The sequence below is a fragment of the Bombus terrestris genome, chromosome 3 (assembly GCF_910591885.1).
Source record: "Bombus terrestris chromosome 3, iyBomTerr1.2, whole genome shotgun sequence".
In the NCBI taxonomy this organism is placed as follows: Eukaryota; Metazoa; Arthropoda; class Insecta; order Hymenoptera; family Apidae; genus Bombus; species Bombus terrestris.
In genome coordinates, this window is record NC_063271.1 from 6041810 (window position 1) to 6067357 (window position 25548).

General features: G+C 39.3%; 2 protein-coding genes across 10 annotated transcripts in view; one reads left to right on the top strand and one right to left on the bottom strand.

The window, feature by feature from the left end:
• LOC100648390 (TWiK family of potassium channels protein 18) overlaps positions 1-25548 on the bottom strand; it is a 287911-nt gene that overhangs the window by 231522 nt on the left and 30841 nt on the right. The gene's annotated exons all lie outside the window — the stretch shown is intronic.
• LOC125384748 (activity-regulated cytoskeleton associated protein 2-like) lies at positions 665-1535 on the top strand. The gene has a single exon (XM_048404600.1). The coding sequence runs from the start codon at positions 709-711 to the stop codon at positions 1522-1524; it is 816 nt and encodes a 271-aa protein (XP_048260557.1). The 5' UTR covers positions 665-708; the 3' UTR covers positions 1525-1535.

The following is a 25548-nucleotide window of genomic DNA, read 5'->3' on the forward strand; positions in this document are numbered from 1 at the left end:
GCGGTTGAACCCGTTATTCGAAATAAAGTAAAAACGCTATACGCATTATCTGCGAACGCGGAAGGAATACGCGTCCGTTCGAAATCATTACTCACAAATTAATTACTAAAAGCGTTCAATTTTTCTCCGCGATCTGACTAATTATTTTACTTAGAATCCCCTTTAACAGTATGTATCAGTTGCCTGGTCTCACTTTGTATACTATATTTTGATATACCACAAAAATTTTTGTTTCTATTTACGTTTATTTCAAAAACAAAACATACAAATGAAAATAATGCTAATGTCTGAATATTTTCCTGTTACTATAATATAAATCAAAGAACGTACTTGCACTAGTATCTAAGTGGATCAAACAACGTACGAAAGGTTCATTTAGAGTTCGCAATTTCTAATTGAACGACGCATTTTCAGGAAAAGGAAACGTATATAAAGGACGTTTCCTGCATAGGAAATAGCAACCGCTTTCAAATCGAGCAATTCCTGTATAACCAAAGGAATCACTTCTTCGAGCAACGACCATGAATTTCGATGATATAATGAATCCGGATTTTACTTCGTCTAACTTTGCCAGTTTCGACATGTCATCTACGACCTCTGGCAGGGTATTTACAAAATTAAGTTAGAAAATTACGAGTTTTCAAAGATAGAAACATATAATTACCAGAGAAATTCTTTTTTTAGGCAAATCCGGGTGTAGCCGAGAACATGGACACCGATGAGCAGTTAGCCCGTTTCGTGGACAAAGCCATGGTGCTACACGCATCACTACCACAAAAAATGGGCAGTTTCGCAAATTGCACAACACGATTCGATGGAACAAGAAGCGAAGACGAATTGCTGGCATTCATCAACACTGTCAAGCTGTACAAGGATCTCGAGAAAATCAGCGATGAAGTAGCTCTGCAGGAACTACATCTTACACTGTATGGGGAAGCCGCTACATGGTGGCAGGAAGTGAAAGGAGACATTCACGTGTGGTCCGAAGCTTTGAAAATGTTAAAACTAAAATTTATGCCAAAAAAACCGGCGTATGAAATATACGCTGCATTGTTTGCCGTGAAACAAGATGACTATATTCCCACAGAAATGTTTATACAGCAGAAACGAGCTCTTCTGGCCGAATTACCACGGCCACATCCCGAAGATGTGCAGATCGACATGATTTATTCATTACTGAAGTCTAGAATTAGGAGGAAAGTACCTAGAGAATCAGTAGTTTCTTTCGATCAATTAATCAGGGCAGCTCAAAAAGTCGAGCATTCAAAATATAAAAGACGTGTAAAGCGATTTCAGAAATTCGAATACAAAGCTTTGAGGCCCGTTTCGTCCGCACTACTAAAATGTTCGGACTGCGGAAAATCTACAAAATTCGACGTAAAGGGAAATTGTTGTACATGCTTTTCACGGCGACATAAAACTTCAAGACGTAGAAAAGAGATCCTAAATGTTACCCCGCCGCAAAATTTTGACCAGATTCATTTAAGTGGTTTCAACCCTGACATCAACCCATTTAGTATTTAATTTACTTCGATCAACATAGTTATACAGTTGCCAGCTATCAGTCATCAACCAGCTATCAGTCATCAACCAGCTATCAGTCATCAACCAGCTATCAGTCGTTATCAACCGGCTATCAGTCGTTATCAACCGGCTATCAGTCGTTATCAACCGGCTATCAGTCGTCATCAACCGGCTATCAGTCGTCATCAACCGGCGATCAGTCGTCATCAACCGGCGATCAGTCGTCATCAACCGGCGATCAGTCGTCATCAACCGGCGATCAGTCGTCATCAACCGGCGATCAGTCGTCATCAACCGGCGATCAGTCGTCATCAACCGGCGATCAGTCGTCATCAACCGGCGATCAGTCGTCATCAACCGGCGATCAGTCGTCATCAACCGGCGATCAGTCGTCATCAACCGGCGATCAGTCGTCATCAACCGGCGATCAGTCGTCATCAACCGGCGATCAGTCGTCATCAACCGGCGATCAGTCGTCATCAACCGGCGATCAGTCGTCATCAACCGGCGATCAGTCGTCATCAACCGGCGATCAGTCGTCATCAACCGGCGATCAGTCGTCATCAACCGGCGATCAGTCGTCATCAACCGGCGATCAGTCGTCATCAACCGGCGATCAGTCGTCAACCAGCAAAAAATCTCCGTCAGGCCACGCGTGTCATGGCAGTCAGCGTGTTAAACATACTCGACGGTTCCGACAACGAATCATCTCGTCATTAAACCTCACCGATTAACTATGGAACGATACTAGTGATACAATATCGTCTTAACGATACCGAAGCCGAAGAACCATGGGAAAAATCGAAAGCGATCCGCAACAAAGGTGGCTGCCTTTGAAAGACAACGGCGCTGTGATCCGGAGAGCAATTAGACGAGGAAAGGAGCAGGACGACGTAACTGCCACTGCGAGCTCTCGGCAAAGACGAGAAAGATGGGTATAAGGACCGAAGGAAATTAAATCTACTCGTTCCAGTACCCCATCTACCCTCATTACTGCGGAAAAGCGTAAAGATCCCGATGAGACGAGAAGACATTGTTACAAGGAACGAGCAACCAGGAAGTCCATGTTTCCTTTTTGAGAAGTTGCCTTTGGTCTGTACGTGTACCCGTGTCCTGAGTTACACGCAAAGGACACCATCATCGCCTGCGACGTGAATCGTTTCGCCAAGAAGAAAGTTATCCCTTCGCAATTTTATTCCTTCGCGTGCGACGCTTTGTAATTATTAATCGGAAATTGTACACGATTGTTACCAGCGTGTTCCACTGTTAGCGAATTCAAAAGTTATTAGGAACGTAAGCAATGTTGACAACGAGGATGCTTCTAGCGTCGATGACAGACTTGATCGATCGTCCGGTTTAGTTACTGCGAATGTAAACCGAAATGGACTAGTTCGTATGAACGATTTATTGTATCGATTTGTTTAAATGTATCGACTAATGCAATCATACTTTTAGAGTTAACGCACATAATTAATAACGCATATAATTAATAACGCATATAATTAATAACGCATGTAATTAATAACGCATATAGTTAATAACGCATATAGTTAATATAATTAATCTACTAATTAATTTATTGCGCGATCGAGACATTCACGAGACGAAGCTTGTAAATTTTAGTGCGAAAGTACTTGATCGATGCATACTTTACAAATAATGTGATTTTCAGTTTTCTTTAGCATTTACTATTAGAGTTTGTAAATAAATTTGTATCATAAATAAATGACTCGTTTAATAGAAGCATAAATAGTACGTAATTTTTTTTAGTATTCCTCGATCCCTTAGCTCATAAGCTACTTTGATCTAAAAAAAAAAAACTATGATCAAGATTATGATATATCGACATAATTCTATTTGGTTTACTCAAAGACATATGGTCCAGATTTATCGGTAAAGCACTCGATGTAGATCTAATATTATAATACAGTCCGAATTGAACTCATAGCTGAAAAATTTGTTATGTTTATGCTTGGTAGACTAATATTACTGTAATACTCAGGGATTGTACTTCCAGAATCAGTGTAATCTGATGTATCCACGAAACAGAGCTATATTTCCTAGTAGATACATATTAAACGTATGTACATCTTTCCCACAAATGTGTAAGCGGATTAAAACAGGAAGAAGTACAGAATGTCAGATAAGACTCAAGCGCATGTGAAAGTCAAAGAGCATAAGATTAATCTTTTGCCGTGTCCGATTCTCGTCAGCTTCTCTGACTTATCTGGTAAAATGTAATCCAGCGTAATCGCGTCAATTGTAATTATTATTTTACACGCGTATGCAAGTACGTCCATATAAATCCCATTCGTTAAAAAAAAAAGGCAAACGATACTTTGACGTAGCTTTCGAAATAATTCCAAGTGCATAGTTTACAATTTTATAGAGAGTAGTTCGCGATATAAACGAAGAGATCCTATGACGAATCGAAAAAGAGAGAATAATACTTTTCAGATAAATGACATTGAAATCTGATCGAGTACGCGTAATACTTTTCGTAGCCGCTGTACGTTGTTTACCACTTCGACTTCTCGACTCGAAATAAACCCAAAACACATACCTCAATTAGAAGGAAAAACGGAATTACAAATTAAGCGACGATCATGAACGTTATCAACAACAGGTATCGTCTTGACGATTGGAACACTAATTTAATTTCGGACTCGACGCTACTAGTGTTGAAGGTGGCTTGACAATTCAGAACATCCTAGTGGTGATTAGGTTTATTTGCGGGTGACCGAGAGCTATGTCCGACATCCTGAAAATCAATGGGTTCTACAGTGAGTGCAACATGATCCGGACAAGAGCAAGGTACAGGAGAGAAACGGTTAGATAGGCACAAGATTGGCCTTGCTGAAACAATAGCTTTGCCTTGACGGACGGTTGGTTACTGGAGATAATTATAGATGCCGCAATGATTTGTATTAATGGGCTACGTGTGATACTTAGCATACGAAGCAATTCATCACTCACGATGTAGAATACGTTGCTTCATTATGTACTACGATCTATTAGCTGAACTTAACTTTGTATTAAGAATATTTCCCACCGTCATTGAACAAGATATTTAAAAATTCAATGTTATCGTCGCGGAATAAAGCTTATTAAATATTACGCATAACACGATTCAAAGCTTCTTCCTATGAATTCACGAATATTTAAATATATACAGAAGAAGATCCTTTAGCTCGCGACGATGTTTTAAAAATGAAACGAGTCTTTCAATATTCTAATAAATATTCATTGAATTTCGTATTCATGTATACCGAAATAATTGATCTTTTCGCGTAATTTTTCAATTAATTTTAACTTTTCAAGTAAAAATGTATGCTATCGCAAACGACGAAATACTTTAGGAGATTATGAACACGAATTACATACGCGCATGTGTCTCTTAAGTAATAACAGCAACGGAATTCATTGCCAAACATAGCGTTATTATTCCAAAGTACCTACATATAATTGTTGAACGTTAAACTGCAGTCTATGATATTACGAGTAATGTACGATTTACATAGGTTGATGAAAGCATCACGTTACGTTTGCGCGACCACAATCAGTTAAGCCATGATGATAATGACGATAGCGATGGTTACGACAATAAAGTTCAAATTTAGCTGTCGCATAAAGCTATCATAAGCGTATTGCTGTTTCGAAAGGGATCGGAATGACGATTAAACGAAAACGTCGGCAATTTATCAAAATCATGAGATCGAGAATCAAAAGAACTTTAAACTCAACGATCAAATCGAGATCAGAATATTTTAAGATCACGTTCTTGCTGCAAACGACAAACGACGAATAAATTCTATCGATCGTCTAATTTGCGTCTGATTTTTGTTTAAGCTAACTGGCGAACGTTCGACAGAATTTCGCTTTATTATGAAATGGAAATTAAAATGACAAATGGTTTTTCTCAGAGAATAACGCGAACAATATTTACACCGTGCGAGCATTACGTGATGCTCAAACTAATGGCGGACACCGCGCTATTTTTATTGTTAAATATAACGGTTATACAAAGTCACTGCGAATACGGTCAACCTGTGTGTAAACATCGGGCAAATTTGATGCTTTACCGATACGAGGCAGCGGTTGAAATCGTTATTCGAAATAAAATGAAAACGCTATACGCATTATCTGCGAACGCGGAAGGAATATGCGTCCGTTCGAAATCATTACCCACGAATTTATTACTAAACGCGTTCAATTTTTCTCCGCGATCCCACTAATTATTCGACGAAGATGCTTATCAATTACGAGCACGTTTGCGATTTATTCGGTGCTCAGCATCGTCTATCCAAAACACCTACGGATTTTTTAATTATGGAAATAGTCCACAACTATTATAATAACAATAGTTTACAACAACAACAAAACGGAAAGTTTCGTCAGTGTTAGATGATTTCTTTTAAATACATTTCTAACGTTGAATATTAACAAATGTTAAATATAATAAAATAATTTCGTCGTCGCTTTGGAAAAGGAACCTGGTCGATATAGTATATTTGGTATACTGGTATACTAATTTGTATAACATATAGGAATATTTAATATACCCCTACCTTTCAACAAAGATTGAACATGGAAACCTTGGTATATAGCGCTTCTTAGGTTATTCTGAATAACGATCTATCGTAATCGGTTTATTAGAAACGTGAGTGGTTAATACTTCCTGTTAAACCCTTGTATATAGTTATAGTACATTGTAGTTATAATACTTCTTAAATAATAATAATAATCAATTTAAAAATTAATAATAAAATATAATAATAATAAATTTGTTCCACAAAATATCTCGATAATACTTCAAAATGTATAAAACTTGGAGAAAGTACAGCCGGATAACGTTAGAAGGTAGAAAAGGATTTATCTGTATTATTTGAAAACTATAGGTTGCCATAATTAATACACGACTGTCTATCATTTAGTCCTGGTCTTGAACATCTACAGTTTTGCTGTAACTAATAGAGTAGTATACATATAGCACGTAACTTGAATTAAACTATAGGAAGTTTATTCCTGTTTCCTTATAACAAACATATTTTTATGTATATTTTTCGTATAATTTAACGTAATATGTAAGATATAAGATATTCATCGTGTGATTCATTTTCTCTATAACTGATCGCGGCTGTATTTCTCACAATTAATCGGTCGTCATCCCCATTACTCGGACGAGATCCTCCCAAAGGGCCCTAGTGTTCCCTTTGACATATCGTGAAGCTCGACCTATTCCCTCTGCATAGTGTATCCTGACACAAATTCAATTGTTCATGAAAAAATACTAATTATTCACGAAACAATGGTTTTTATTTCTTCTTTCTTTTAAACGAAGCTTTTACCACCTTATCTGTGAGATTTTTCTGATCATTACAAAATTTATAAAATATTTTTGGCGATATTTTTGTGATATGAAAAATCATTTGTTTTCAACTATTCTTTTAATATTTAAACAAGGGTTTGTTTCAACTAAAACTTCTTTCTGGATATCTAGCGTGAGACCGGACACGCGACACAACCGGCTACGGGGTGACTTCACGTGAGACAATAAATCGGAAATGTACAATAAAATTTGTTCATATGACGTTTCGCTTCCGAGAAAATCGAGTTTGAACATTTAACAAGACTTTATAATTTTACATAGAATCACCCCTTAACAGGTGTATCAGTTGCCTGGTCTCATTTTATATACCGTATTTTAATACACCACAAAATATTTTTGTTGTTTAATTTATATTTATTTAAAAAAAAAAACGTACAAATGAAAATAATGCCAATGTCTGAATATATTCCTGTTACTATTGTTAATGTATAAATCAAAGAACGTACTTGCACTTGTATCTAAGCGGATCAAAGGTTCGGAAGGTTCAATTAGAGTTCTCACAAATTTCTAATTGACCGACGGAGTTTCAGGAACAAACGTATATGAAGTACGTTTCCTGCGTAAGAAATCGAGAGTACCGTAGAGAGTACCGCTGCCAGGGAAATATTGACCACTTACAAATCGAACATTTTCTGTATAACGAAGGGAATGAGAAACTTTCTCGAACAACGGCCATGGATGTCGATAATCAAATACAGGCGGATTTTGATAGGTAGAAGCTATAAGAATGATGCAACGAACATTTGAGCTAAAAAAACCGACGTATGAAATATACGCTGAAGTATTCGCGATAAAACAAGACGAATACATTCCAATAGATATAGTTATACGACGAAAACAAGCTCTTCTGGTCGAACTACCACGGCCGCATCCCGAGTATGTACAAATAGATATGATTTACTCGTTACTAAAGTCTCAAATTAAGAAGAAAGTTCCTAGAGAATCAGTAGCTTCCTTCGACCAATTAATCCCCGCAGCGCAGCGCGTCGAGCAGTCGAAAAATGATAAACGTGTAAAACGACTTAAAAATAACGATTTTAAAGCTATGAGGCTCCCTGCGAAGTTGAAATAAAAATGTTCCTAATGTAGATGTGGATCGCTAATATGCAATTCGCAGCGACATAAGTGCAGGAAAGATCACGAGCCCGAGACAATAAACCCCGTCCATACTCCGTTATTTGGTTTTCTGACAGGTACGCATTTTGTACGTAATTTACTTCGATCGACATATAATTCTACAAGTTACGAAGGACTAGTTGTGTGACATGATAAGTCAGGCAAAATATTATTCTACATATAATAATAACCTATAATATAAACACCTACATTCTACCTATAATATAAACACATTGGTCTTGCACACATTACGTTCATTTCTTTCTTCCTTTCATATCAGATTATAATTACTTTCTAATATTTTCACTTACTCATTTCGCACAACTATTCACTTAGGAACGTATTATATCTACATTACGAAGTATTATATTAACATATATTATTTTCTAATTATGTGAATTGTAAAAAAATACATAAAAATAAATAGTAGCGCGCGATAACAGATTTTATACTAATATTTAAATAATACAAATAATACGAAAATGTACATATGACTAGCTTTCTCATTAAGTTTTAATTTCTATAAATAGTACGATGAATACCTTAATACCGGTCATTACACTCCGTTCGGTCAAACGATTTGATCAATGTTTCCAAGTTTTCGAACCTTCAGCAATCTCTAATTAGTGTTGGCAATGTTTATTATATGTATTCACGGATCTCACTCAGCAAGTTTCGTTCCTGGAAAATTTACGGATTAACTCTGTAAATGGTTTGATGAACCAGACCTCGCGAAAGTCTATAAACACTTTTAATCAGGAACGAATCGGTGGTCTAAATCTCGTCCGCTTTAAATCGCGACATTTACAAGCAAAGCAGAAATCTGCGCTGACAATATAGCGTTCCGTGAAGTACATATAAGATTTATGTTATCCTTGTAACAGTAGTAGAATCCCTACCCGATGTAATAGTTACAATCTCGAAAGATATTTATATTCTCCGTCAAATAAAACGTAACGCCAACAATAAATATTAAACGATCCTACAGAGATACAAACTGCATCGATACGTTCTGTGAAAAGATACATGTCGTTTGTCAAAATATAGCTGAGATAGATAAACTATGTTAACCTTTAATAGAAGAAAGTAAATTTGCATATCGCGAACAATATTAACTCCTATACAAACCTATAAAGATACGTAATTCGCTATTTCATCTGGTTTGAGAAGCAACGACGCCGGCGAAGTAGTACCAAACCAACAAACAGCTCGTCAAACGTCCAAGTAGCCGTGCCAAAGAACGACGTCCGGGGTGGAACCATTCGCTGGTAACGAACGATAAACTTTCCCCGACATAGATAGAAGAGAAAATATTTTCCATTGGTTGGCAAGCCGCCTCGATGGATCCCTGGGGACTCGTTTCGATCCTATGGAGACAGCTGGTGGTCTTGAGGAGCAGGCCAACGCCATACTGCAAACGTCGACCCTCGAGCCACGAAGAATTTTAGTACCGTCTCGCCGTCGAAACCTTTGCCACTTCCTCCATTTCGTGTCTTCCTTATCCGTTCAAGACGGATTTACTGAAATTTTCAAATTTTTTAACGCGCCGATCTAACACAACGTCCAAGCAACGGGATTCATACGCTCGATTGCCGAGGTTGCTTCCCGTTTAGTCCAGCGGAATAGCCTTACCCGTGTCCATTTACCGTGTCCATCTTCGAGCTCGAAGAACGTCTTTCAGGGTCGATAGTCCACCCAATCCTCCGAGATCATCCGACTCGGCAAGCATCCAAAACGTTGTAGGATTCATTTCCGACTCCGTTTCGCTAATGATACTGCTAAACCAGTTCGTCATATTTTACGACGCAGCTCGTATTATTCAAGTATGTACCTCCAAATAGTAACTCAATGATTCTCGATCCCGCTTGAGAAGCGGCGAACGGCCAAGGTTGGTAAGTTGGTAAGTTGGTAAGTTCTTAGGTTTTTCGATGTTCACGACGTATTTCATTTAATTTACATTTTTTTTTCGGTGGAGAAGCGGCGAAACTTGACGAAATTAGTGACTTTTATGCGACTTTCTGCATTGTTGTTGACGACATAAACCGTTAATTAAGTCAAAATGAAGATCGTAAGTATCACGTACTCCGGAGGATTTGTATTGGAGTCCATAACTGGTGATTGGGTCAGAGCACTTCCACACTTGTTCGCGACCACAGTAATACGCACTCTGACAAACATCGCAGACAGTCGCTGGAATTTATACCATAGCGGCACATCAGCGTAGAAACAGTCGGCGGAAAATTCGAATCTGGGAGAGACCCGTATTATTGTGCCCTTGAATGCTAACGATTGTTTCGGTTTACAACGTCTAGAGACAAACGAAATCAGGACAGATTGTTATTGCCGTTATTTCTAACCTTCAGCCGGAATTACATAAAAACTTTAACTTTTAACTTTTTGTCCTAACGTTCGTCGATATAATACAACTGACTGTTACGAATTCACCCTCTCGTTACATTATTAAATATATCTACACGTTTAAAACACCTCAAATTGGTGACCATGACCTGATCAAAAGCGAAAAGAGGTGAACGTGTTGCGTTAAAATGACGAGTGCCAACAAGGACGTAAGTGCGACGGACGCCACGGACAGCGAACGACAAAACCGCGACCAGAGCACGATGCATATCAGGCTATGCCGATTAGAAGCGCAAATTAACGCGCTGAGCCTCAACAATCGGCGGCGTCCACGACCACGTTCGAGACGCCGCCGTTCACGTTGTCGGAGCAAGTCGAAAACGCCTTCCGCGAGTCGAAACGCACCCTCGCTGCATCCGGCACCAGGCGAGCTGGTCAACCTCGTGATAGACGCGTCCGATTACGTCATAGGAGCGGTTCTGCAGCGGCGTGTGAACAACGCGTGGCAGCCGCTGGGATTCGTTACAAATTCCCTGACCCTCTATATTACAAAATACAGCGCATACAATTGTGAACTACTTGCCGTGGAAGGGAGAAATTACGTGACTTTTATTGACCACAAACCCTTCGCGTACGCGTTTAACCAACATCTCGACAAGTGTTTTCCGCGCCAATTCCGACATGTAGATTATATCGGGCAACTCACAACCGATATCCGATATATGAAAGTTTAAATAACAATGTAACCGATGTTTTACCTCGCATCGGAACGATAGAGAAGTCCATAAACCGCCGAATTCTCGCGGTCACATAAAAAAAAAAAAAAAAGATACCGAGTTTCGCGAAATCGTGAATTCTGGCACATGAAAAAAGGTACGTTTGTCCGACCACGACATGAAAATATTTTGCGACGTAACGAGCAAAGTCGTTCGACCGTATGTACGCGACAACCTTTGTAAAAAGAAACAAAACAGAAAATTAGAAAAGAAGACAAAACGTTATCACTGGTAATGGGCTGATGTAGCGGCACAAAAGCGTAGAAAAAGTCAACCGAAGTTTATATTTACCCTATATTATTGTGCCTTTGTACACTAACGACTGTTTTAGTTTACAAGGTCTAGAGGCAAACGAAATCGGGACAATTTGTTATTGCCGTTTCTTGTAATCCTCAGCCGGAATTACATCCGAAGGTTAACTGCTGTTTGTGGTAACGTTCGTCGATACAAATGTATAAACACGCTCTCTAGGATTATTGTTATATTATACGCTATCTTTCTTTCTTTTTATCCGTTATACTATACATTTGTAGGATTATACGCTAGCTCTTGTACTTATGCTGATTTTGATACGACTGACTATTACGAATTCATCCGTTCGTTTCTTTGTAAAAACAAACCTACACGTTTAATCTAGCTGATTTCAAAGACATCTGTAGATATTGCTCTTTTCCAATGAAAATAAACGATGCATATCAAAAAGCTTTTAATCCATCAATGTTAATGGAAAAGTATCGTCCATCTCGAGGGCAATTTTACGGCGGCGATAAGTCAAAAACGTGGAACGCGTAAGAAAATTTAATTAACACGATACAAGCTATAATTCAGGTATTGTTCGCATCGACAGAGGCCAACGTTTCATTAAATTGTCCAATTAAGTTGGAATGCGTGGAGTCGCGTAAAACAGCCAAGTAAATCGGCGTTCAGCGTTGGCCATACGCAACCAATTCGCTAGCCGACAGTTTGACGCGGTCGTTTCATTCGTAGCCGAAAGTATAATTGCCCGTTCGAGCGAAAGCCTCGTAAAGAGCTCCTACTGCGCGATTCGAAAAATCCAGTGCAGACAGATGCGCGGCTACTGTCATAAATGAAACGGACACGCTGACCGATCGGTGAAACCGGGAATAACCAATCCCTTCCATTACCACTGATCTGTAAATTTGCCAGAATTGTCCAATCCAGTGTTGTTGTTTCAAGGAATTCGAACGTCGCTGTCGTTAACGATATCGATATTTGTTGTATAGCGTGGCTTAACTTTGATAGGATCGCGAATTACAAAGAAACGCGATCGAAATTACGAATAAAAGAAAACGCGGCATCTTTGCGGCGAATTTCTGACAGAAGATTTAATTATTCAAACGCGTATTCGTTGATAAATACCAAAAAACGAACTTCTCGTGTTCAAAGGAATTCTTCATCAACACGGCTATGGATTACGAAATTCTTTGAAGCATTCTTAACTCCGTTGAAGTATTAAAAACTTTTTAGTGGAATTGAGTCTTAGTTGGAAGTTGTACCGCTGAAAAACATGAAACGGTTCTTGGCTTCGTTCAAGGATTCGAAATTTTCCACTCGTGCGCGAAACGACTTCCGTGCTCGGACGTTCCAAATTTCCAAAAAGCTTCAAGTGCTCTCGGTTACATGGCTGTTCCATTATGTTGCAAACAAAGTATCAAGGATTTCACTATATTAGAACTCACTTTAGCTACATTTTCACCAGACAACCAGCGCTGTTTACCTTTTCCACGTCACACGACTGCTCAGCCAGAGCACGAAAGAGACAATTTGAATTACAAATTCACGTTCGCTGCCAGCACTGTACTATTGTTACATGTTCGCTAAGTGACGTATATCCATAGTAATAACCCCCTAAGTGCGAGAATGCAATTGTAGTTGATGTTACAACGATTAAATGACGTGAATTAAATTCAATCAAATTTTCCTTACGAGTCACGAAGCAAAGATAATCAAATTTGTCAGATCGCTGATACTTTCTAATTATATTTCTCCGTTTAACACGTTCACTGCGAGTCTTACTTTCCTCTCATACAACGTTGTATGCCAACAAAAAATTGTTACGATATGCTTCTTTATATCGCGAAACTTTACATACGCGCGTAACATGGATTACTATGAAATATTCTTTGATAACTTTGAGATTTTTAGTTCACGTGTCGCATTCGAATCGACACCCATAACGAATAATCTAAAAGTACGCGCTAAGGTACAAAGCAATGTAAAAACGTAGAAAATAAATGGTAAAAATCGAATCTTTTTACTTCTACGACTCGTAGATGTTTTCTAACATCGAAATCGACTACAAAAAGGTAAACAATACGACTATCTTTTTCATGCGTCAACGCTGAAAAGCATATTGTAAAAACGAAGAAAATAGATAGCAGACACGGACGGTCTTCTCTCTGGCGAGACTTTCAAAAACACTTGGTGAAAGCTAATTCCCTGGGATCGAGGATGCGTTTGTAGCGCGTCCTCTTCAATTTCCAGCATTGGAAGCGAACGCGGAGAAAAGCGATAGAAGAAGAACACTGAACAGCCATCATTGCGCGACCCTCCCTCGTCGTAGACTCCACGATAAACAATAAAGTCGCTCTGCAAGCTGCATACTCGCGCGCAAGCTGCGACACACAGTGGCTTGGTTCACTTGTACACGTACATGTAGCGGGACAAAATTAGAGAGGCAACCGTGAGATAACTGTGCTTGTTTACGAGACCGTAAGAGCTTCGTAGGTAGTTTTAAAAATTGTGCGTATAAAGAGAGCGCACTTTTCGCTTCCTCTCGCGTGTACCGATAAATATGTACTCGTACAAACGAGAATTACGTTTACGCAACTCCCACGGCGGTCTACGTTATAACGCAAGCTTTGTTCTGGGTTCTTAAAATCTGCGTTCTTATATACAGCCTAGATAGATCAGCTGGATGGAAGTTTCATTTGGAACACTCTGATTTACCGCTTACAGAATTTGAATTTATCATTGCAAGTATTTAGAAAAGTGGTGCGAGCAGAAGAAAATGTTTTCGCGGATGTTTAAAGAAGATCGAGTAGGTTAAGGTTAGATATACAGTGAGAATCGAAAATGAGTATGCCTTTTACTATTACTGCCTTATACTATTTTACTGTCAATTTATATTTCTACTTTATTTTCATACTTTATAGATTCTCAATGAATTTTCAATTTACTCAACATACGCGTAAGAATTTTTTAATAAAGTTCCTGTCTTCGAAGTGTATACTCATTTTTTACTCTCGCTATACCTACGGTATCTGTTATCATTTGACACTATAATCGTTAGTATCATTTTCGTGATATTGGTTCTCGATGATTAGTATCTCGAATTTTATTAGGTTGCCCGAAAAGTATCTTTCTTTCGCGAAATTGTTTTTTACAACAATGCACTTTCGTACAAACGTGAAACCAAGTCTGTGAAATGTCGCGGTATTTATCTCAATATAACAAAATGGACCGTACGTAATTCGACAAAATAATATAAAAGAAAAAACGTTGTGCGTCTGTTATTTCCTCATAAAAGGAAAGAAAGTTTTCGGACAACCTGATAGATTCGTTAACATCTGAATAAAGATACTGAACGTTAAGTCAAGTTGCGTGAAACCTAAATACATCGTAAAGCGAATGATACTACAGTAGAAAATGAACGGATAATTGGATAATCGTAATAACGCCAGTTCGTTTAATTCGACGCTGATAATAAAGTGTTTTTCCGGATGTTCTGAATGAAAATTTGATGTCGATTGTTTAATTGTTTCGAACGTGCGATCGAAACGGAAGGATCGGAACGAAAGCACACCACAGGTGCAGAAATTGAAAGTTTAATTAAACCGAATAGATCGGTAACAAACGAAACGAAAAGAAACATTTTGTTTCCCTTCTCGTTTCGAGCTGTAGAATATAAGGTGCGGCGCGGAACGGCACGTCATTTATTTTTGCTCGCCTCCATCATATCTGTCATAAAAATATTTCTGCCGTAACGGATAGGACGTACCAAGAGAAAAACGCGTTCTCGTTCAACAATACCTGATATTTGCTCGACTGTTTCCAGTAAATTAAAACAGGTTGTACAAAGCAATAATACGAACATTATTTTATTGCAATGTGTGTAATTAAACGATATAAATTCCTCTTCATTCCTCTATAATTCTATATTTATATAGCTTTTGAACTCTCTTTGTTCACCCGATTCTTGCCCCGATGCCATAGCGGTACGCAAGTACTGCACGAGCATAAACGTGAAATCAAATTCGTTGCTTGGTGTTTTCATATTTGTTTTTTCTACTCGTTAAACGCATAGAAAGCACGGCCGTTTGAAGTACAAAACTTGTAACTTATAAAACAATTCTCACAAAGAAAAAAAACCTCTGCGGCGTTGTATTGAATCTCCTTTGTTCGACCACTGTACACACAAACGGGACATTGTACGAGCGAAACTGCTTTTAAATTTACGATGGCCATCGAACAACTTTCACATTTGCAAACAAAAAAAAAAAAATGATATCAAATCGCGCGGAATGCTCTATCCATAAGTTACGATCGTATATTCGCTCTGTTCACGAAATCACGCGTATAACAAACTTGATATAATTGCAGGAATATCGGTGAAGAGATAGATATACTAATTAAACGTGAACGACCATCGAGAATACGGCGTCTTGAAACGACAGAACGAAAGAAAGAAGGAGGTTGTTCCTCCGGGAGAAGAAGAAGTTATCGTAATAAAAATGGAGAAAAGGTACAACGAAGTAGCCTCTCTTTATGCAATTTAGCGAGACCATTCGTTCCACTCGATTCAAGTGGAAGTGTAAAGTGCTCGACCGACCGGTACACCGTCCGGTGAATAATAAATTAACGAAAGCCGGGATTATCGACGGTGCTGGATTACATCGAGTCCGCGGGATTATTGAACTTTTATCGGGAAGACACGGATAAAGAGAGGGGAGCGGCAGAGAAAAGAGAAACGAAACGGTCGGCAAGGACTAATCGTAAAACGGGCAAAGAATAGGAAATGGAAGAGACTCCTTTTCGCGAAGGAGTCGCTTGGCAATTCGCCGATCCGATAAACTCAATCAGCTTACTCATCTACCTACGTGTAGCTGCGCGTCTACTAATGATCCTTAAATCCAGTCAATCTCAATCGAGCTTCTCTTGTGTCCTGATTGCAACCTGTACAGGCTCGCCAAAGCGACGACGCGACGTCCCGACTATAATCGAAGTTAGAAATTCCCATTCCTTTCTCCCGCGATTCTTTCCATCGCGATCGGGCACACGTCTTTCAATTTGTGCAGATTCTCTCAACGTTGATTACAAACGAGATATAAGAAAAACGTACGAAGGAAGAAGTAGCGACATACTTGCACAATAATAGCGAGGATCGCTACCTTGTCGCAGGATATTCAATATGAGATCTGAAAGAAGAAAAAATAACTTAGCGGTACGCGACTTTCAAAGCGAATTGTATGACAGCGTGCGAGTATAATTTAGCGATTGAATTTCGATGCGATCTGCTCCAGGGTTTGAACAACTATGTCTAAGTGTCTCTAGAGTTTCTGAACCTCCATCCTTTTCCACGAGGGTAGAATGCACCAAATTCCTTGCCAGAGAAGTGGCTGAGCGCTGACAGACGAAGAATTAGTTAACTTCTTAAACATTGGCGACGACCGGGAAAACACTACCCTGAGGATGTTAGCGCGGAGCACAGGTCATCCGAGTTAGAGAAAGCTCGAGGTAATGATGCACCGCTAAGTTCGACATTCCAACGGTTTGCGATACGTCAATTGCAATTGAGGTGCCAGACGAAACTTCGACTATTCCGTTAATTCTACAAATTAACCCTTTGCATTCCCCTTTGCTGTCCCGCCCGAGGGAACATCGTAAATCTAACAAACAACTCGGATATCTTCTCCAAAAGGACACAACGATTATATAATATAATAAATAATAATTTAAAAAATCATATAACAATCACAAATGTAAAATGTACAATAGATCTTTTCGAAGTTATTTCCATATTAAATGGAAGTTTCTTGTTACTTCTAGAATATTTTTAGCCTCGTCCACGTTATTTTGCATCTTCACATTTTGTTATATATTTTATACAGACGAGAGGGAAGAAACAAGTGTAAAAGTTTCATTGAAATTGTTTGATATTTAGATGACAATTTTGACGGAGAAAAGCGTAAAGCGCACGTTGTTACCTTCCTTTAACGTAAACTTGATCAGGCGAGATTTTCACGATTCTCATGAATCAGACTACAACGTTCTATAAATATAAAATCGCGTCAGACGAATGCAACGGTCCAGTTAATTGGATAAGAGTACTGCCAAGCTTTCGTTTACGATACAACGTGATACGCTTCATGAAAATACGCCAACGTGCAATTGATCCAATGCTCGTCAGATCGCTCGAATAAGCAATTATTCAATCACGCGGGCAGAATGGACGCGATCCACGGCAGACAGAATTAACTGGAAAACGTTAAAGTTAAAGCGCGCGAACGATGAAAATCGATAGGGATCGTTCAATTTCCGGCGGGAAGTCGATTTCACGAAAATCCAGTTTCCCGTCGTTTATCGATAGAAAAATCCTTCGGTTGCTGGACACTCTGAACAACGAAGCAGAAAATGGAAGAAAAACGAGCCCTGAAACGCTAACAAGAAGCGGCAAAGGACCGTGTCAAATTATTCTGGATCAACACCAGCGTAGTTTTTTGTACAGTGAAAATGTCGCGGAGAAATTTTCCCTTCGTTACAACCACGGCCAGCGCCTCTAAAAAATTAACGAGAAATAATTCCACCCGGGAACAACCGTGTTTTTCGTGTACAAAAGTGCTCTAAATAATAGTTTCACCGGGTGATGTCGTGCACAAGCTGGTAAGCTACTTTAATTTTTACGCCATTCAGGCTACTATGCTGTTAATTAAAAGCACGCTCGAAATACAAATTTTGTAATTATATATTTAACGGGTCGTTTCTTTTATCATGAACGTATGCGTAAAGTGAACAAAAAATATCGTTTTATTAGTTCGTTAAATTATCTCCAATTAAATCGACCATTACTGACGTGGATCGTAATAAAATAATATATTTCTCTTACAACGAACGTACAGTAGAACTTCGTTTATCGAAACGAAGTTTTAATTAATACCCGTTTAACCGGACCTTCGCTAGCTGAATTTATTTGTCCGATCGCGAAAAATAACAAATAATAGAGAAACTTAATGAACTAAAATTATATAAACTGTTTGCTCTTCGGCAAGTTTCAGACAAATCGAGTTCTGTCGCAGCTTCGAATTTTCTTTGAACGCCATTAACGATTTTCAAAATCATTGGTGATCGTTCAAAGACCTTCAAATGCGAAACGAACGGCAAGCGTGAACAATTAAAACCTGTTCCAGCGAGAACTTAGAAGCTTTCGTCAAGGCAGACCATCACTGACGGCCACTGATATGAACAATTTATTGTCCGGCTATCAGCGCGTGGTTTGTCACAGACGTACATACACGCGGATACTGTCAGGATAGAGCAACGTATATAAGATGATGGGTTAGGAACTTAGGTAGGATGACCATGCAGCTCTATAGGTATGCTACGTCACCGTTTGTAATACTGCGTCTAGCAGAACGTTACAAATCCCATAAACGTCACACGAGCTACGACGTAGTCAACGGAGAGGAGACGTTCTAATTTTCGGCAGGAATCGACCGACGCCCACACCGTTGTTTGCGTCGGGACGGTGCTTCGGCCACGGACAATCCGTCCTGGAATTGAATGTGCCTGAATTCGAATTACACGCTGAATCGTCCTGATTAACGTTCCTTAAGCGACGGTTCGCCGTACAAACCCGGTTCAATGACGAACACTAATATCCCGGACGACGATTGTGTTCAACACCCAGGCAGATTCCAATACGACTCGCACTTGGCGATATCCTACGCGGATATACTGCAAACTGTTTGATTCACGCGCGATATGTTTACGCGTTCTCCAGGAATATTGATGCGGTTGTTAGCGTTTCGTACGCGACGACGTTTACGTTTCAGTTGATCTCGAAGCGGATAAATTGAAGACCTTCGCTTCAGTGAATTGCCATGCAGCTCGGTACGATATCGGTTGAGAAATGTCACTTTTAAAAAGTTTGTTCATCACAAATTTAATATCGTTCAAATACTAAAGTTACTGTACTATACGCTACCTATATGGATATTCCTAGTCATATTTATAACCAATCCGAATCTCGATTACTTCAAATATTTTTCACTTGCTATTGCATCGTAATACACTAAAACCTCGACTAAAATCCTCTTATAGTTCCGATTTTGTGTTTGTATTTACCTCAAAAAAAAAAAAAAAAAATTAAAAAGAGGAAAAACAAACGGATTACTTCATGTAGCAAAAATTCACTTGAAAAATTTGCTTCGCGTTTGCGCGTACCTATAGCAACGAAAAATTTATCGATCGGACACTATAAGCGTTATTTTGAAATCAAACAAAACAAGAGGGACCAGAAACCAGAAACGAGAAAAATCAATTTCAACGGGATCGTTTTATTCGATGATAGCTTAGAGACGGAAATGATGGAAAGTGTGAAATTAAAAGACCTGGAGATACGTGCTATACCTCTGACCCCGGTCCTTCAGGCTGCTTGAGCAAAAAATTTGCGCAACCGGTTCGCAATTTGTTAAATGCGCGCCTCGCTCGCAGACATTTGCATACAGCGCGACGAAACAATTACTCGAAAACGGATAGTGCGCGGGCTGAAGAGCGAGCGAGAGAGAGAGAGACAGCGAACGAGAGCATCGATGCTGATAGAGCCCCCCACGTGGTCCGGTAGTGCGTCGCATTGCGCGCTCGCGTTCGAGTTCGCGGAACGGGTCAACAGAAAAAGTACGATATCGTTCCATTAGCCAGAAATTGCAACAGAAGCGAGCCATTACTTAAGTGAAAAAGGAAGGAGACACCGAGGTTGGTTGCTTTCCATGGCGCTGCTCGAGAACAATCGCTTGCGACCGAAGGGAGACAGAAAGGGGTTGGCGAAACTTCGGACAGACGACGATTCTTCGACGTAGTCGGTCCTTCCTCCGCCCTGCTTTCCATCATGGTAACGTCATGAAAACAATGAGAGAAACGGGCCACGGTAATCCCGTGGCAAAGCCAACGCGTGGAACCTGGTCTAGGAAGTTACTTTTCAATGAAAATTTATGACCAAGCCGAGTAGAAAGTGAGCAGAGTTTTGAAAACCCGTTCCACTAGCCGACTCCCGATAACCCCTTTCGTTGATTTCACAGAGAACTGAATTGTTACCGAGTGAAATCGCACCACGTAGAGTTATAGTTTCAGCAGAAAGTAAATCGTCTCGTTGCTTTGTTCTTCCGGATGCTATTTTACCAGCTATAGAAAGCCTAATCGCTGAATGCGTTGGCTCGATAGTTTTAGGAAAAGCTGTGTAATTAACGGACTCGAAGATGTTGAAAAGCGATGAAAGAGATCCTTTGGACGAATCTCTATTTTCGTATTAAATTCTCTGTATTTGGCACGTAGAAGGCGGGAGTGGAAACGCAATGAATTTGACGAACTGATCGAATCAAAATGATCGATCTCTTATAATACGAATATGCATATTTCGAATTCGGCCGGGAAAATCGTTTTGCCCGTGTTTTCAATCGTCGAACGCGTATTTGATCGAGTAACCGATCTCAGAGGAAGAGGTATTCAAAGGACGAAAAAAGAACCGGAGAATAACAAATAGCGTTGACTGAATTGCCGCGAAAGCTTGCTGTTTGACGATTCAGCACGCGGCGAAACATTCACGAAATTGGAAACGACCTCAACGTGAGAAAAATTTATCCTTTTCTGCTCCGTTTCACTTTTCTTCGCCCTCTTCATCTTCCCACTTTGGCCCAATGGCAACTACCGCGATGTGTACGTATTAACTGAAAATTGAGTCCAAAACGAAATACTTTTTCCTAATTGACGACTATAGGTTTGATAAGTTGCTGATCGATCTAAAGCTGTTCATTATATGTTTACACGAATAGTATACGTTTGTTAATTATATTTTTAACTAGATCGCAGACTTACGAACTCTCCGAATTTTTTGTTACTTTACTTCGTGTAATTTCTCGTTGTTCAAAATACAATATATAATCGCACTTCTATATCTAATAAAATCCCATAGAAAAAAGGATTTAGCGGTGATAGCCATTACCTTTCTATCGAAGCTATTTTATATTAAACTAGTCGAACTGATATCTTACTAGAAACATAAATTAAATATCTCTGAGCGACTCGTATAAATTATTCTCGTAAAAGCGAGCACCGATCCATTTTACCCTGCTTTCACCCAGCAAATAACTTCTCACAGAATTCAAGATCAAAATTTTGGTCGTTTCTGATCTGCAATGAAATCGAGATCGCAATCAGAGCTTTGACAAATTTAATCAAATTTCATACGCGTAATCGTAGAAAAAGTTAGTTCGACTAGATTTCCTCCGATGTTTTATACGTAGAAAAAATGAATTCTATGCGATTCAAACTAACATTGGTCGTACGAAAACAGAAATTACATTTATACCGTACAGACACACGAAATACCATTACCATGCAGACAGATTTTACAAACGATTTCCTTTTGGGAGCACAGAGTTGTGAATTCCTCACATCCGCGGTAATGATTCGGAATTTGGCTACAGATGTTGCCAACTCAACGTCCGGGGGTTGGCAGCTTATGGCTTCGGCTGCAGGACTGTTCAAGTTCCATGCGTTATATCGGCGAGCAGATGTTATCAACGTCTAGCTAATATTTCTAAATATTCCGTTACCTAGTCTTAGAAACGACAATATATGTAAAATATACAACGTTTGGCATTTAAGCGAAATAAAACACGTACGAACGTTCGGGAATTATTATTAAAAGTCTTTGAAAGACATTCCAGTCGAGAAAACGAATTTTAAAACATAATGTAGCCCGACTGAGGAATCGTTTCACGTAAATGGACATAATTTCGCGTTTCACGGTACCGAAAGCTCGCGGGATAGCAGGCTAACACGTAATAGAATCGTGTAGCAGCTAAGGGCGTGCAATTGCCCCGCAATTTCGCGTAGCACGCTCGAAACAGCGTCGACATCTCGGCGAGAAAATTTTCTTGGATGCCTGGCAGTCCGAACAGGGTGGCCAGGCAGTCTGAAGAATGGCCGCGAATGCAACCAAAGTACGTTTTCCTCCGGTTGTTGGATTTGGTCCTCGACGGGATGACATGCGAGCGTGTAAGTGCACGCGGGAACCTCGCCTGCTTCACTTCGCTTCGCCTCTTCACGCCTCTCCCCGTTTCACCTCGCCTCGTCTCGAACGTAGAAAAGCTCGGTGACAGATGCGACACATTTAGCAGCGGGCTGGCTGCCGCGCAACGGCCCGTCTGCCGCTTAATCAATCTAAGGTGTCGGGAGGCATTACAAGCGGTAGCGTGGCGAGCTTTTAGCGAATTCACGAGAACCAGCAGGGTCAGCTCGCGCGTTCACCGATAACCCTCGGTCGTCTGCGCGTCGATATTTTCCAACTTTCGTCGTCTAGCGGCGTGCGCAATGCCCGTATGAAAATTACAAGCGCGCATAAATCGACTTCCCTTAGAAAGGACTAGGCTCAATATGCCCATGAAAGCCGTACGAATGAAGATCGATCATTTCGCACCGTCTATCGTTTCGCGAGTAATTTGCTGATTATTGCGAGAGAGTACGAAGCTCGCTACGTATATGAGAATAAGAAGAGAAGAAAGTAAAGTTGAACGAGTATGAATGATAATTCTGAAATTCGTCGATATTACGGACGAACGCGAAACAGTGGAATTATTGGATTAGACGGATACGTAATAAAATATGCACGCTGTAATTATTCAAAGATCATAACGCAGGGTTAATGCCAGCAATCATCCCTTCGAATATCTCGCTGAAGATAATATTATCAATTTATGATCTTCTAGTAATAACCCTTGAACGATCCTTTATACGAAGGGCCTAGATGCCAAGTGCTATATTCGTTGCTAATTGATTTTGCGGTTGTAAGTGCACCGGGATCCATATGATGTTCATTAACTCTCTCACCTAAATTCATTTCCTCTGTAGCGTATTCGCTCGTGGATTTAAAGCACAACATTTGAAGGCAAGATCGATGATACCTCGCGACTTTGCTTCCAACTCGCTACGCTCCGATATAATTTCAAATTATTCTAGTTTATACGCATTTTAAACAGACAGATATAATCTTACTTTTAGTAGCAGCAACAGCAACAGAATATGCGTATATTCGCGACGGTACCTATTCATCTAAATACGACGTAGAGGCCATTCGTTTTGTTGCAATTAAAATAAACGACGCTACATTTTGCGACAGCCAAACGGCGACCTTTTTTTTTCCTCCTGTCGACATAACTGTGAAAATTGTGTGGCATATTCTTTGAGATTGAAGTGCAACATTTTTCATATTGTCGAGTTTGAAAATTGTCAGAGATCGTTTGCAATAGTAATCTTGCTGCTCTTTGACGGAGTTAATTAAACCTCTCGGACATGAAACGTTAGATATGTAGTTTTCTGACTCAGAAGCAGAGAGATTAAAATTGTACGATGCACGTCGCGGTTGTTGAATTCGCTGTGTTCTTTATATTCTACATGTTGCACGTGTACATTACCTATTTTTAATAAATTGAGTACGAGGTAACGTTTCATATTTGTTTCTTTTTTTTCAATTATTAAATATTATAATAAATATACATGTATGTTATCCAAAGGTTTGAATTTCTTTTATAAATTCATGGACATTCCCTGTAGAATGATTCTTCCTTTTCACGATGCTGTTTACATCAAAATGGGCAACAAATGATCTAAGAAGACATTTTTAGGAAATAAAACATGGTGAGAAATTTTTTACATCCGGAGAACTGGCATTCGTCACTGAATTCCAAATAACATTCTTCAAATAGCCATTCCAGTCTCACTTATCTTAATACAGACACTGCTGTTCTCTCCCATTTCACGTCCTTTTTTCATTTCTTTCAACTTCCTACATACGCGGAATTTCCTTGTCCTTTTCTGTTTCATTTCATTATCTTTGGACGTTCTAAATTGCCACCGTACCGAACTTCTAACGTTCCTTTTATTCCTTCATACATTCACACACGTACATTTCTACGTTAAAGCACACCATAAAATAACGCTTTGACGGAATCGTTATATCAATGGAATAAGAAATATATTCCGAATTACAGCTGGTTTGCAAAAAGAAGTTGCAATTTCGACGTCCCTTTGCTAAATTACAAAAGGAATCGAAATAGTTTATCGAAATTATGTCGATCGCGTTCGAATCGATAGGATACTCCACGAAATGTAGTCAAATGGAAAATGTTAATATAGTAAGAAATATAAAGCAGAGTACCGCTGTATTAAATATTTCGACATTTATTTTCTTTCTTTCCTTTTTCTATTTCATATCTTCTGCATTTCCGTGTTCATGCGAATTTACAAAATATATAATAGTTATTTTCGTGTGAACAGAGGTCCTTGCAAGACACCATGCGACACGATTTTCGCGCGTAATTAAAATTTATTCGAATGCTTCTAAAAGAGAAAAAATGTTATTCATTCTACTTTGGTAAATGATTAAAGAAGTCAATTTATATTTACGTTCGTATTTAATGCATTTTATTCGAACGTGGAAATTAATTCTATTTACATCGATATGTGCGAGATTAAAAAACTTAATAACAAGAAATGTGGGAACGGAACGTAAAAATTTCGATGCTTTCGGTTAGACATTAATGGCAGCTGGGCTTTATTGATCAATGGTGGTGTGTTAAGTTCTAAAAGACATCGACGAGCACATCCATTACAGTTTACTCCGAGTGAATCGAGTACGAACATTAAAGGTGATTGCTTCGAAATCGATCACCTTCCAATTTCACGACCACTCTACTGCCCTCCCGTAAAAATTGGAAATGTTATTCGTTTATTTATCGTATCATTTTCGAATTCGACTTAAAGTATAAATTTCCCATCGATGTAAACACTATAGAGCGCCGTAAATTTTAAACGTTCTGTTTCATTCTCTCGCCGGTAAAACGATAAAGCCACGCTCGAAGCGAAACAAGTACATTCTTGTCGCCGTTTTTCGAGCTTCAAGTGAAAACATTTCACGTAGTTAGCGTTCTATGCGGGATTTGGAACTTCGCGAAACTTCGTATTTCACTTTGGTAGGTTCGCACGGCCGTTATGATATATAACGAGACACGCGTTGCAAGTAAGTTGTGTTCTCCATTGCCAGAAAGGTATCGCGTATACGTATAATTGCAGAGAAAGCGAAGCTGCTGG

Bases quoted from the DNA above. Each gene is read 5' to 3' on its own strand.
- LOC125384748 (XM_048404600.1), top strand. From the start codon at position 709: ATGGACACCGATGAGCAGTTAGCCCGTTTCGTGGACAAAGCCATGGTG.